The sequence below is a fragment of the Balaenoptera acutorostrata genome, chromosome 13 (assembly GCF_949987535.1).
Source record: "Balaenoptera acutorostrata chromosome 13, mBalAcu1.1, whole genome shotgun sequence".
NCBI lineage: Eukaryota > Metazoa > Chordata > Mammalia > Artiodactyla > Balaenopteridae > Balaenoptera > Balaenoptera acutorostrata.
In genome coordinates, this window is record NC_080076.1 from 77,540,581 (window position 1) to 77,554,894 (window position 14,314).

The following is a 14,314-nucleotide window of genomic DNA, read 5'->3' on the forward strand; positions in this document are numbered from 1 at the left end:
TATTCCTCGTGGCTTGTCCTGGTCACCAGGGAGCTAAGCAAACGCTCTTAAGTGGGGCTCTTACCTGCGGGATGTCATCGTCATCATCGTCATCACTTTCGTCATCTGCAATGGGGGGCGGATGGGGGTCTGGGCCAGAGGTGATGAAATTCTCATAGCTGAGCTCTACTTTATAATGACAGGAAGTGTCACTATCATATTCTGTAACAAAGCACAATGACAGTGAATTCTAGGCAAGAGCACATGAACTTCTTACCCTTGGACAGACCAGATTCTCCTAATTTGCGTGATAGACTCTTAGTTCTTGGAGAAATTGTAAAGCTCAGTGTCAAGGAATAACTAATCATCTATCATTTCCTATTTGGGAATCCTAAAATAGTTTTTATGGGCATAATTCATTCAACTCAGAGAAGACTTTGGAAGGTTCTTCATCATGATAAAGAATTAGACAGACTCTTAAAATGATTTTCAAACCAGTACCTCAAAGGCCAAATATGGCTGCAGACATCTCATTTCGGGAAGCTCACTTTTATTCAATCTTATTATAAAATTTTTCAAATTATCAGGAATGTTTTTTAGTGCACACCTATACACCCATCACCCAGATTCCACAATTAACATTTTATTATTCTTTGATAGCTTCAGTTTTTAAAAAGTTTAAAAAATGATTAACATTTAAAATTAGGAGATTTTATGTAAAATTCTGGGGCTCTTAGCTGTCTTATAAAAGTAGACAATCTTTCAGACTTGCATTTCCATGTGGCAATATTCTGCTGGCCCTGAGTCGCGGGCAGGCTTCCTGTATGTGGGGGACGTGCTTTCTAGCCTGCCACGCTTCCTCCTGCTCCCCATTTTGTTTCACCGGGCCTGTTACCCCATTACCACTGGGCACTGGGGTATGTCCAAGTTAAATGGATTTATGGAATTAACAGCATTCGCATTCCCAGGAAGCAGCGGGGCCTTGGGAGGAGGTGGCTTACGTTGCTGAGCAGTGGCCACGGCCGCAATCCGGCACGGTGGCCCGTGAGTGCCCGGGTCTGACGCAATACTGGTGCCAGCATCGTTGTCACTGTCAGATGCCATGGCAAAGGGCAGGGCCTCGAAGTTGGCGCTGATCTCCTCTGCCAGGTCGGTGCACAGGTCGGCAGCGTTGCGGTGGGCCTGCCCTTCAGCATAGGCAAATGGGCGGGAGCCAAAGTTAGCTCGCGTCTTGGTGTTCTGGAAAGGAGACCAAGGAAAGGAATTGAAAGGACTTAGGTTTATTTATGCATTCATTTTTAACCCCTCGAGGTGAACTTCACGGAGAGTCTGTGAACCCAGGCAGAGGGGCTGGTGCACCTGCGGACGCCGGCGCTTCGAGCTCTGCACGGCCCCCACTGCCCCTCGCCTGGCACTCAAGCTCTTTGCTGCTCAAACGCAGTGACCTTTCTTGTTTCCAGCACTGTTCCTTTCTACCTGATGCCACTGCTCATGCTGTTCCCTTCACCTGGAACATTCTTTCCTCCAATTTTGTCCATTTAAACTGGTTAATATTCCAGACATGGCTCAAACATCACTTCTTCAGGGTAATGGGGATGTGATCAGATTTGCTTGGTACTTGCTTCCATAAAGTCTATGATTTTCAATCATATTGTGATGATTAATTTTATGTGTCAGCTTGACTGGCCATGGGGTGCCAGATTAAACTTTATTATTGCTGGGTGTGTCTGTGAGATTAGCATTTGAATCGGTGGACACAGTAGATGGCCCTCCCCAGTGTAAGTGGGTACCATCCAATCCGTTGAGGGTCTGAATAAAACAAGAGGCAGGGGAAGGAGGAATTCAACCCTTTTTCCCTGCACCCCTGCTTGAGCTAGGATATCTCATCCCATCTTCTCTTGCCCTCCTTGGACGCAGACTGAATCACACCACTGGCTCTCCTGGGTCCCCGGCCTACAGACAGCAGGTCATGAGACTCCTCAGTCTCCATACTAACAGGAGCCAATTCCTCAAAATATATCTCCCCTCCCACCTCTGTCTACACACACACACACACACACACACACACACACTCTCTCTCTCTCTCTCTCTCTCTCTCTCTCCCTCCCTCTCTCTCCCTCTCTCTCTCTCTCTCTCTCTATATATATATACATATATATATATATAGCTCCTATTGTGGGGTGTTTTTTTGTTTGTTTTTTTTTTGCCACACCACGTGGCATGTGGGATCTTAGTTCCCCCGACCAGGAATGGAACCCATGCTCTCTGCAGTGGAAGCGTGGAGTCTTAACCACTGGACCGCCAGGGAAGTCCCCCTGTCCTATTGGTTCTGTTTCTCTGGAGAACCTTGACTGATACACACAGTGTTTATTAGTTTGTGATTATATACATACACATATATATTTATGCGAATGTTTGACTAATGTCTGACTCCTCCAACTGGTTTTAACTTCATGAAGACAAAGACCATATCTGTTTTGCTCATTGTGATTATATGTCCAGAGCTTAGCACAGTACTTAATATATAGTAGGTACTCAATAAATATTTGCTGAATGAATGAATAGAACAGGCTGCCTTAAATTATTGACATCTTTAATTCACTGAACAAAGTGAGAAAAGATGCTACTATCAGAAGCATGGTACAGGCCAGATTCTACAAGATCTTCTAAGTCATTATAGAGACTTGGGCTTTTACAACATAGACATGGGAAGCCATTGACTTTTTGAGAGTAGAGGAGTGACATGATCTAACCAACATTTTTAAGGAATCACTGTGGCTGCTGTGTTGAAAAGATGTGTAAAAGGGCAAGAACTAAGGGGCTGGTAGGGAAGGGAGATTGAGGAAAATTGCAATATGCTACCCAGAAGATAAGGGTGGCTGGGCCATGACTTAAGTGGTCAGATTCCAGATACATTTTGAAGGTAGGGTCAACAAGGTTTGCTGACAGACTGGATGTGGAGCAGGAGGAAAAGAGGAGTCAAGGACGCCAAGGTTTTTGGCCTTAGAAGCTGTAAGGATGGAGCTGCCATTTCCCAAGACAAGGAAGGCTAGGGAAGAAGCAGGTTAGAGTATGGGGCAGAGTTAGGCTCAGTTTTAGACATGTTAACTTTGACATGCCAATGGAACATCTATTTCTAAATGTTGCCTAGATGGCTGAATATTTGTGTCTGGAATTTAGGGAGAGATCTGGGCTGGAGATAAGGATTTGGGAGCTACCGGCATGTAGTAAGTAGTAATGTTTCACAGAACATTAACTGTTAATAGATGCTCCTTTAAAAACAAAAGAGTTCCATGATTAAGTATATGTGCCGGGATGCTGGGTTAAATAAAGTTGAAGTTTTGAATCTTTACCGAAGGATTCCTCTGAGCTTCTGACATACTAAAGCGACCCAAGAGGGTTACGTTCAAAACTTATTTTACCGACAGACTCATTTTACTGCCATTGGAAAGAACACTAGTGTCCCTTGCATTGTAGTTTTGGAAAGACTGCCAAAAGGAAGTCAAAGCAGTTAAGCACTCAGGTTCAATGCAAAGGAAGGACCCACTTCTTCAGGTTTGTTTGTGGTTCCTTCTGTTATCAGGTACCACATGTTATGTCAACAAGGCCACGTTTGGTGTCTTTAATTTTTCCGTTCTTGATGGAATAAATTACTGAGGAGAATTTTGTTTCCTTTCCCAAAAAGATAACCTGCCTTTTTCTGAATGTGAACCACAGGCCACATCCCACCCGAGACATCTTCGAGATACGGTGAGAGGCGCTGCCCGCAGTATGTGAAGTACACTCGGCCCTTGGCTGGCTGCCCTGGAGGAGGAGGCGTTCCCTCGGTTCTCTCCCAGCCAATTCCCGCCACGTCACCTAGGGCAGAGAACAGGACGGAAACAACGCTTTTTTTTTTTCTTTTTATTGACTATTAACTAAACTTTCAATTTGCAACTGGCATGAGACTACATATCAGTGACTATCTTGGCTTTTATTTATTCATGCCATCAGTTACAGCTGAAAAAGAGTACCTTGTATTTATATTTATATATAGAGAGAGTAACACAATAGAAATAAACAATTTTAAAAAGAGAAGTCAGAAACTGTTTAGAAGAACAAAAATACCTAGTGTCTGAGGTAAGTTATTTACCACGATTACACATTAAATTTAGCTTTTATTTTCCAGGCAGCCAAGACAAAAAGGGAAAACACTGGGTATGATTTTTTAATAGAGGAATACAAGTTTTTCTCTTTTGACACGTACCAGATTACTTATGCATAAAGGTAAAAAGGTAATATTTTCTCAGTAAGTTTGCAGAAGACTTAGAAAGGATCTAAAAAATTATAATTTTAAACTCAACCTACAATGTAAGCTAAATATACACCATTAAATCACATTCTATCCCCTTACTTACATGTATTTAAGGCATTTTTGCAGGAAGTGAAGATCATATAAGCCAAGTTGCTTTCTGATGAAGTGACTAGATATTGGGATAGAACTTAAAGAACCAAGGGGACCATATCCACCACATGAGCACTACTAGAGGCTGTCTCAGGCAAGCTGCTAGCACACGTAGCTTTATAATTAGCCTGTTGTTGTAAACTCTCCAATAAGCGCATGAAGTTCTGTGATTCTGTTTTGGATCAGAGTCTCATATGATTTTGAAACCACTAGGCTGGGCTTCCCAATGGCTGGGGACTTGTCACTGTTCACTATGGCACCCGAAGGGCCCAGAAGAGGGCCCAGCATGTAGGAGATGCTCAAAGAGTATCTGTTGATCAACGGACACTGAAAGTGTTGGTACAGAGATTGGGATCCTGTTGTAAAAAGTGGGTTCTTGATTCCTATTCCCACACAGACACATTTCTCTAAGAAAGGGGTAGCATGTTTGCTTGAGGTCTGGTCCAAAATTTTCTCAAAAACTAAAGTATGATCAAACAAAATAACAATCAACTATAACAAACGAATAGAACGCCCACTATGGATCCCCTGCTGTCTCTACTACCCCTCGCTTTGTGCTTAAAGCACTTAAGTACTCAGCTGAGATTACAGAGTTCTGCTCCATAAAGTAAGAGAGAAACAACTTGCCAGGAAGTAATTTCCAAGGCATAACTTGAACATAACTGAAAATACCATGCTCACTGGAAAAGTGCAATTTAATAAACAGCTCCCTCAAGGATAAGCAAAATTACCCCCCAGATTGCTACAAGAAGTTATCTATTGGGTTCAGTGACTTAGTAACCCCTACCCAAGCATCCAAGATCATCTATTATATTTAATAACTTCAGTTTTATCAGAGATGATGCTAAGATGTACTGTCTGAAAATAAGTAGCCAACATGTTCGGCTGCTTCTAATGTCAAGAGGACAGTGCCTATATTTTGCTACTTCTGGAGCAGGTAGGACGGATCCCAATTCATCTACTATTACAGATGAAGTTAGTTATGTGGAGGCTTAAAAAGAAGAGGGGAAAGATTTTCTTTCTATTGAATTGACTATGTGACTGAAACATCTGGGCAGAAGATGTGCTGAAGCTGGACCAGATGTTTAGGCTACCAAGAGCAAAGTCTACAGCATGTATCTTTACCTATTGATAATGTATTTCTTGAGTGCCTCAAGGCGACTGGTAGAGGGTTTTTTTTTGAAGCTATTCATCAATGAAAAGCTGATGAAAGACCAAATTTCGGAGCAAAGCAAAATCTCAGATTCTTCTAATGATGGAGGAATGAAAGTCAATGTGACTCCTAAGGTACCAGATGGAGGCTTTAATGATAACAGTAACTCATAAAATGAGAGATTTTATGTAAACTAGGGGACAACAATGACAAGTATTTCATTTTCACTGGAAGACAGTGTCCGTTTTCAGTTGCCAAGTTTCATTAATTTTAACCTATTTTGACCCAGACCTGGGAACAACAGAAATACACAGGGTTAAAAAAAAAAAACAAAACTCCCACCACACTCACCAGGAGAGAGAGTCACGTCTAAGCGAACGCTCTTCCACTGTAATAAACTGGAGCCGTTGTAGTGCACGGCTCGGCCATTGCTGTGAAAAAAACAAGAGAAGTCAAAGACAAGGCTAATCAGTCAACACAGAGGAAGGTAAGTAGTGAACAGTAGCATGAGAGTAATCAGAAGAGAAATCCTAAGAGCTATTCTCATTCACTAAACATGAGTATATTTCCAGCTGGTATTGTCTACATTTTTTAGAGTAGAGATTAAAATATATTACTTTAGTTTTAAAACACCCACATCAAAAAAAAAAAAAAAGAGAAAACACCCACATCCACTACTTTTTTTTTTTTTTTAATAACAGCGTTAGTAGCCACTTACTTATGGAAAAGACAAGTGCCCACTGGATTAGTCCAAGCCCCGTCCCTTTTCTCTGCTTCTGTAGCAAAGCCAAAGGAAACTATTGGTCCAGTGTCATCATCACTATCTCCATAGGAAACAATTTCAATTTCCCAGTAGAAAGATGGGGCCTGAAGAAACACAAGAAGTGCGCAATCAGAGGGCTCACTGTGGGCCCTTGAACTTCCTCTTTCTCTCACATTTGAAGGAAAGAGGCAGAAGACAGTATGTCATGTGATTTCTCACCTGAATGGGCAGCGGTGAGGTGGCATAGATAAATGTGCCCCGGGGCAGACCGCCCCCAGCGCTGGGGTCAGCCAGGAAGGTGACGGAAGTGAGGTGCGATGAGAACATGCAGGCTCGGACAGGTGGAAACACTCGTGAGGGGCTCCACGTAATCTCTTTGGGCTGCATTGGGGAAAGACACCCTCATTCAATAGAATTGCAAACACAAAATGGAGATGTTGAGATTTCAAGTGACATTTCTTCTTTTACAGATTTTTAACTTTCTTATCTTGAAATAATTTCAAAGCTACAGAAAAATTGCAAGAATACAGCAACTTTTGTATACTCTTACCTAGATGCACTGATTTTTTGTGATAAAATTCACATAACGTACAATTCACCCAGTTAAAGTGTACAATTTAATGGTTTTTAGTATATTCATGGAGTTGTGCAACCATCACCACAATCTAATTTTAGAACATTTTTGTCCCCCTTAAAAGAAATGGTACCCATTAGAAGTCAATTCCCATCCTTCTCTCCTACCCAGTCCCTGGCAACTACTTATCTGTCTGTTTTCTGTCTGTATGGATTTGCCTGCTCTGGACATTACAAGAAATGGAATCATACAATATGCAGTCTTTTGTGACTGGCTTCTTTCACTTAGCATAATTCAAGGTTTATCCATATTGTAGCATGTATTACCACTTCATTAATTTTAAAGGCTGAATAATATTTCATTGTATGAACATACCCATTTTATGCATTCATTCATCAGTTGATGGACATTTACGTTGTTTCTACTTTTCGGCTATTATGAATAATGCTGCTAAGAACATTCACAGAATGCCAATATTGAACATTTTTGCCTCTTTTGCTTTTTTTCCCCCCAGTGAAACTTGTTTTTCCCTGTGAGTCTGCTTTTTCTTTTGTTTTATTCACTAGTTTGTTGTATATTTTAGATTGCACATATAAGTGATATCACACAGTACTGACTTTCTCTGTGCCACTTTGGCTTTTTAGTCACTCTTTCTCTCTATGTATACTTATTATTACGAGATGAACTCTAGATCTACAATTTTGAAAACGTTTTCTTTTTCTGTTATTGATAACAGAAATTATTTACAAATCAATGAGTTCTGCTCCCCTGCTTTCGATATTCAGAATGACAAATCAACGTGCTTTGACATTCAAGGATGAGAGCATGTCACTGCAGAGCATACACCTCCAAATGGCTTTGCAAACACCCATTCTCAGTGCCATTAACGTGCTGCTTGGCATTCTGTAATTCTTAAGGCGCGTGCTGCAGACAGGCGGCAGGTGTGGGACACTGCAGAGGGCTCACCTGTCTCCGGTCAGCCTGCAGCGGAGGTGGTGGGGGCCGAGCACAGTCTCGGTAGAGCATCCTCAGCCGTTCACACTGCACTTCCACAACTGCCAGTCGCTCTCCTGGAGGGGGAGGCATTGAATATGTGAAAATAAGTCCTACAACTCCCGAGAGGGCTCCAACTCTTCTGGAGTAGGGTCAGAGCAATAAAATGCTTACAAAAGAAGACTATTCAAATTCTTACAAAAGAGCAAATACCCTGAGACATCTTTGTCTACTACGTGTAGCTCAGCAGCAAAGCAATGGGGTCAAGTGCATGCGCTCTGGCATTAGGCTGCCTGGATTCAGAATCTGGCTCCATTACTTGATATTTACCATCTCACTTCCAATATAGGGGTAATAATAGTACCTGTGCCTCACAGGGTGGTTGTGAAGATGAGCTAAAACAACACAAGTAGAGCCTTTAGCCAAGTCCCTGGCACAGGGCAAACACTCAATAAATGAAAGCTCTTATTATCATCTACTAAATGAAAACTACTATTCTTTTTTTTTTAAATTTATTTTTGGCTGCATTGGGTCTTCATTGCTGTGTGTGGGCTTTCTCTAGTTTCGGTGAGCGGGGGCTACTCTTTGTTGAGGTGCACGGGCTTCTCATTGCGGTGGCTTCTCTTGTTGCGGAGCACGGGCTCTAGGCACGCAGGCTTCAGTAGTTGTGGCACATGGGCTCAGTAGTTGTGGCTCGCAGGCTCTAGAGTGCAGGCTCAGTAGTTGTGGCACACGGGCTTAGTTGCTCCGCGGCATGTGGGATCTCCCTGGGCCAGGGCTCGAATCCATGTCTCCTGCATTGGTAGGCAGATTCTTAACCACTGCGCCACCTGGGAAGTTCCTGAAAACTATTACTCTTATCATCTAAATTGATTTTCTAAAAGTCTATAACCTGTTGAACATCTCCTATGAGCAAGGCACAGTGCTAGATGTTGGGAAATACAAAGTTAATACGAGCTGAAGCCCCCAGTCTGGGAGAGATAAGACATGTATATGCATACACACATACAATAAAGAACATAGTGCAAGGCTAGAGTGTGTTATTATGTGACATAAGACACAAACACAGGCACAGATGAGTGACTTCATTCCAGGAGCTAGAAAGGCTTAATAATCAGATCTCAGAGAAGTCAGAATTTCAATAAGCAGAGAAGGAAGGGAATTCTGGATGGCTTGGCACTGTGAGACTACTCTAGAATAGTCAAGAGTTAGATGTCTCAGGAGTACCTCACATGACACACAAAAATTCAAAATGGATCAAAGACCTAAAAAACCTATAGCTAAAACTCTAACTCCTAGAAGAAAATACTGGTATAAATATTTATGACTTCAGATTAGGCAATGGTTTCTGAGATAGGATACCAAAAGCACAAGCAATGAAAGAAAATTTGAGAAACTGGATTCATAAAAATGAAAAATCTTTGTGCTTCAAAAGACACTTGAGAAAGTGAAAAGATAACCCACAGAATGGGAGGGAGTACTTATAAATCATATCTGATCAGGGACAAGTATATCTAGAATATATAAAGAACTGTTATAACTCAACAATAAAAAGACAAATAAACTAACTAAAAACAGGCAGCAAAGCTGAATAGATATTTGTCCAAAGAAGATATACAAATGGTCAATACATATGTGAAAAGATGCTCAACGTCATTAGTCATTAGGGAAAGGCAATGAGATACCATTTCACACCTACTAAGCTAGTTATAATCAAAAAGACAATACCAGTGTTGGCTAGAGTATGGAGTAACCGGGACCCTCATATGTTGCTGGTGGGAATGTAAGCACAGCCACTTTCGAAAATGGTCCCTCAAAAAAGGAAGCAGTTCCTCAAGTTAAAACATAGAATTGTGTAAGACCCAGCAATTCCACTCCTATATATATGCAACAGAATTGAAAACATAGTCATATACACAAAAACTTATATATGAATGTTTATAGCAGCATTATTCATAATAGCCAAAAGTTAGAAACAACACAAGTATTCATAAATTGATCAATGGATAAACAAAACGGTCTATCCATACAATGGAAAGGTATTCAGCCATGAAAAGTAATGAACTACTTGATACCTGCCACAATACGGACGAACCTTGAAAACATTATGCTAAGTGAAAGAAACCAGACACAAAAGGCCACATACTATATGATTCCATTTATATGAAATGCCCAGAACAGGCAAATCCATAGAGACAGAAAGTAGATTGACGGTTGTCAGGGGCTGAGGGAAGGGGGTGGGGATAATGAATATAGAGGGTTTTCTTTGCGGGGGGTGGTTATAAATGTTCTGGAATTAGTGATGATGGTTGCACAGCTCTGAATGTATTGGGTTGGCCAGAAAGATCTTTAGGGTTTTTCTGTAACATCTTACGGAAAAATCTGAACGAACTTTCTGGCCAGCCCAATGTTAAAACCCACTGAATTGTACGCTTTAAAATGGTAAATCGTGTGGTATGCGAATTATATTTCAACTTAAAAAGATGTCTTAGGAAGAATAAGATGTAGTCTAATAAAAGTAAACTACAGAATATGTTTAGGATAGTAGCAAGAAAGATTTATTGACTTATACCTAGTACCTACAGACACAAGACACCTAATACAATCCAGTGATATGGATTAGACAGCGATCAAAGATAAAATAGTCAAAGTGGAGCCAGGAGTGAGGCCAGGCCATGAGGTATGTATCTAGTGTTCTTTATTTACACCTGGGAGTCAGGGACACAAGTCTAGATCTGTGCTTCCCAATAGACAAACCAAAGAAGGGGAAACTATTTAGTTATAGATTCGTGGAGTCCATTACATAAATGTAAACTGACTAGTCATAAAGAGCCCAATTATTTTTAATAAACATTTTCCAATTATTTTTGCTAAAATTACTTAAAAATTATTCTGAGAGACCTTATACACAGAATGCTGGATGATACAGTGAATAACATCTGCAGCAGTATCCTTATAATCAACCAGTAACAAGTGTCATGGAGATACTTCAATGCAGATAGGTGGAATCAGACCAAATAATAAGGGAAAAGCAATTCTTAGGAAGAAGAAAGGGAGTGGGGGCTGTTTGGCAGAGTTGAGGCATGTCTACCATGAAGTAGGCTTAACGTAAGAGGAGATTTTTATAGCATCTAGTATGAGAATAAAAAGCTCCTATGCTGGGCTTCCCTGGTGGCGCAGTGGTTGAGAATCTGCCTGCCAGTGCAGAGGACACGGGTTCGAGCCCTGGTCTGGGAAGATCCCACATGCTGTGGAGCAACTAGGCCCGTGAGCCACAATTACTGAGCCTGCACATCTGGAACCTGTGCTCCGCAAGAAGAGAGGCCGCGATAGTGAGAGGTCCGCGAACCGCGATGAAGAGTGGCCCCCACTTGCCACAACTAGAGAAAGCCCTCACACAGAAACGAAGACCCAACACAGCCATAAATAAATAAATAAATAAATAAATAAATAAATTAAAAAAAAAAAAAAAAGCTCCTATGCTACAAATTCAAGAAAGAAAAGGCTGATTGTATTGTACTTTGGCCATAGTAACAAGTAACTGCCAGACCCGGCTGTAAATTCATTCCAATCTCTAAATGACAACTTAACAGTAGTAACAGCACTTAGGAAAGCCAGCCTCTCAGTGACAGCTCTATGCGCCTGACAATCAGCCACTCAAATCGGGGCTTCAGGAAGGTAACTGTGATGACAACGGGAAAATACAAAGTGCAAGAAGGAAAAGTTTGGAGAATAATGCAGATGCCTAAACACAAGATAAAAAGCACCCGACTTAAAGAGCTGGTAGTGGAGATGAACAGGAAAGACATAAATTTCAGGAGCATTTCAAAGGAAGAATCAGATATGGCAACTGATTGGATGTGGAAGGACTCAGTGTCTGAGGGTCAACAATAGCCCAAGCATAACCAAGAATAGGGAATTCGGAAAGGAGAGTGGATTCCAGAGTAAATGATGACTTTGGTTTTAAATGTGGTATACTCATGAGGCTGGGGCTTGCAGGGGGTTCCTTCTATGAAAAATAGCTACCAGGCCTGCACCTCAAGAGAAGGACTGCCCACAGCAGAAGCCATGAAAGCACAAGGAAGGGTAGATAAAGCAAAGAAGGTGGGTCAAGGCAAAACTTAGAGCAGTTTCTTCAAGTGAGCTGTGAGGGCCACTTGCATCACAACTGCCCAGGCCCGCCCTTGACTTCTGACTTTTTGGTGGAACTTGGAAAGCACTTTAAACGTGCCTCCCAGAGATTCTTACAAACTTTCCAAGTGTGAGAACCTCTGGCTCAGGGAATGTGTACATTTAGGAAGGAGGGAGAAGAGGAAATCTGAGAGATTCTACCTTCTGTAAGAGTATAAAAAAAAAGTTGAGAACTTTTTCGGTTTCTATGTGTCTTTTCTTCAGTTTCACAATCTGTTTCCTATGCTGTTTCAACCAAGGGATCCAGTTAACTCCTCAGGAATATTTCTTTCTTTCTTCTTCTTTTTTTAGTATTTATTTATTTATTTGACTGCGTCAGGTCTTAGTTGCGGCATGCAGCATCTTCGTTGCCGCGTGCAGGATCTTCGTTACAGCTGCGGGATCTTTAGTTGCAGCATGTGGGATCTAGTTCCCTGACAACGGATCGAACCCAGACCCCCTGCATTGGGAGCCCAGAGTCTTAGACACTGGACCACCAAGGAAGTCCCCAGGAATATTTCTTTATGAGAAAAGGCTCTGTAGTGCTATCTTCCTAGACCAAACGGACTTAGGTACTCTTTTCTTTGTGTTAGAGAAGCTATAAAATTTAGCTATGAGTGAGTTAACATTACAATGGCCAAGTCCGTGGCTTAATTCATCCCAGATGAAGTAAAATAATAAAAGGAATTCATTGAAAATTTTTTCATTTTAGAGAATCAATATATTATCGCATATACATTTTATGACACTTTCATATATGAAATTTAAAAATCTTGATACATTAAAAAATAAAAATCAGGGACTTTCCTCGTGGTGCAGTGGTTAAGAATCCACTTGCCAATGCAGGGTACACGGGTTCGAGCCCTGGTCCGGGAAGATCCCACATGCTGCGAAGCAACTAAGCCCGAGCGCCACAACCACTGAGCCGGCGCTCTAGAGCCTGCGAGCCACAACTACTGGGCCTGTGTGCCACAACTACTGAAGCCCGCACACCTAGAGCTTGTGCTCCACAACAAGAGAAGCCACCGCAATGAGAAGCCTGCATACTGCAATGAAGAGTAGCCCCTGCTCATGGCAACTAGAGAAAGCCTATGCGCAGCAACAAAGACCCAACGCAGCCAAAAAAAATAAAATTAAATTAAAAAATTTATAAAATAAATAAATAAATAAATAATCAAAGAACTCTTTCTCTTCTACCCACCACTTTGGATCTCACTTATTAAACAGCATTTCTTTTGAGCACAGGCTATGACTCCCTAGCAGGCTATAAGAATCCACTACTGGGGCTTCCCTGGTGGCGGAGTGGTTAAGAATATGCCTGCCAATGCAGGGGACATGGGTTCAAGCCCTGGTCCGGGAAGATTCCACATGCCGCGGAGCAACTAAGCCCATGCGCCACAGCTACTGAGCCTGTGCTCTAGAGCCAGTGAGCCACAACTACTGAAGCCCGTGCGCCTGGAGCCCGTGCTCTGCAACAAGAGAAGCCACCGCAATGAGAAGCCCGCATACCGCAACGAAGAGTAGCCCCCGCTCGCCCCAGCTAGAGAAAGCCCACATGCAGCAACGAAGACCCAACACAGCCAAACATAAAAACAAATAAATAAATTAATTTAAAAAAAAAAAGAATCCACTACTGTGTTGAAAAGTAATTCAGATATAGGTTTTTTTTTTTTTTTTTTTGCTGCATTGGGTCTTCGTTGCTGTGCACCAGCTTTCTCTAGTTGCGGCGAGCGGAGGCTACTCTTCATTGCGGTGTGCAATCTTCTCATTGTGGTGGCTTCTCTTGCTTTGGAGCACAGGCTCTAGGCGCGTGGACTTCAGTAGTTGTGGCACACGGGCTCAGTAGTTGTGGCTCGCGGGCTCTAGAGCACAGGCTCAGTAGTTGTGGCGCACTGGCTTAGTTTCTCTGCGGCATGTGGGATCTTCCCAGACCAGGGCTCGAACCCATGTCCCCTGCCTTGGCAGGCGGATTCTTAACCACTGCGCTACCAGTGAAGCCTTGTTTTTGTTTTTTTATAAATACAGGTAAATGACTCAGCAATCAGCAAACTTGGATACCTACATTTAACCTCAGAGCTCTTTCTGATAATCTAATAAATGAGTTATTAAGGACTGTTATACTTGACATAGGACAGTATTTTAGAATATAAATCGCTGTGTATAAGCTCAGTCTTCTCTTTTGTAGCAATTAATAAGAACTTCCCCCACGTTTCTTTCCAACTCTTTCTTACCACAGGG

General features: G+C 41.9%; 1 protein-coding gene across 9 annotated transcripts in view; it reads right to left on the reverse strand.

Moving 5' to 3' along the window:
• HECTD4 (HECT domain E3 ubiquitin protein ligase 4) overlaps nucleotides 1-14,314 on the reverse strand; it is a 198,876-nt gene that overhangs the window by 54,409 nt on the left and 130,153 nt on the right. For all 9 annotated transcript variants that reach the window (XM_007170894.2, XM_057526275.1, XM_007170893.2 and 6 more), the window contains 7 exons: nucleotides 7,880-7,983; nucleotides 6,559-6,720; nucleotides 6,295-6,443; nucleotides 5,928-6,007; nucleotides 3,674-3,837; nucleotides 981-1,218; nucleotides 65-201 (listed from right to left, as the gene is read on the reverse strand). In XM_007170894.2, the coding sequence (XP_007170956.2) occupies nucleotides 65-201; nucleotides 981-1,218; nucleotides 3,674-3,837; nucleotides 5,928-6,007; nucleotides 6,295-6,443; nucleotides 6,559-6,720; nucleotides 7,880-7,983 (1,034 nt within the window). The remainder of the gene's footprint in view (nucleotides 1-64; nucleotides 202-980; nucleotides 1,219-3,673; nucleotides 3,838-5,927; nucleotides 6,008-6,294; nucleotides 6,444-6,558; nucleotides 6,721-7,879; nucleotides 7,984-14,314) is intronic.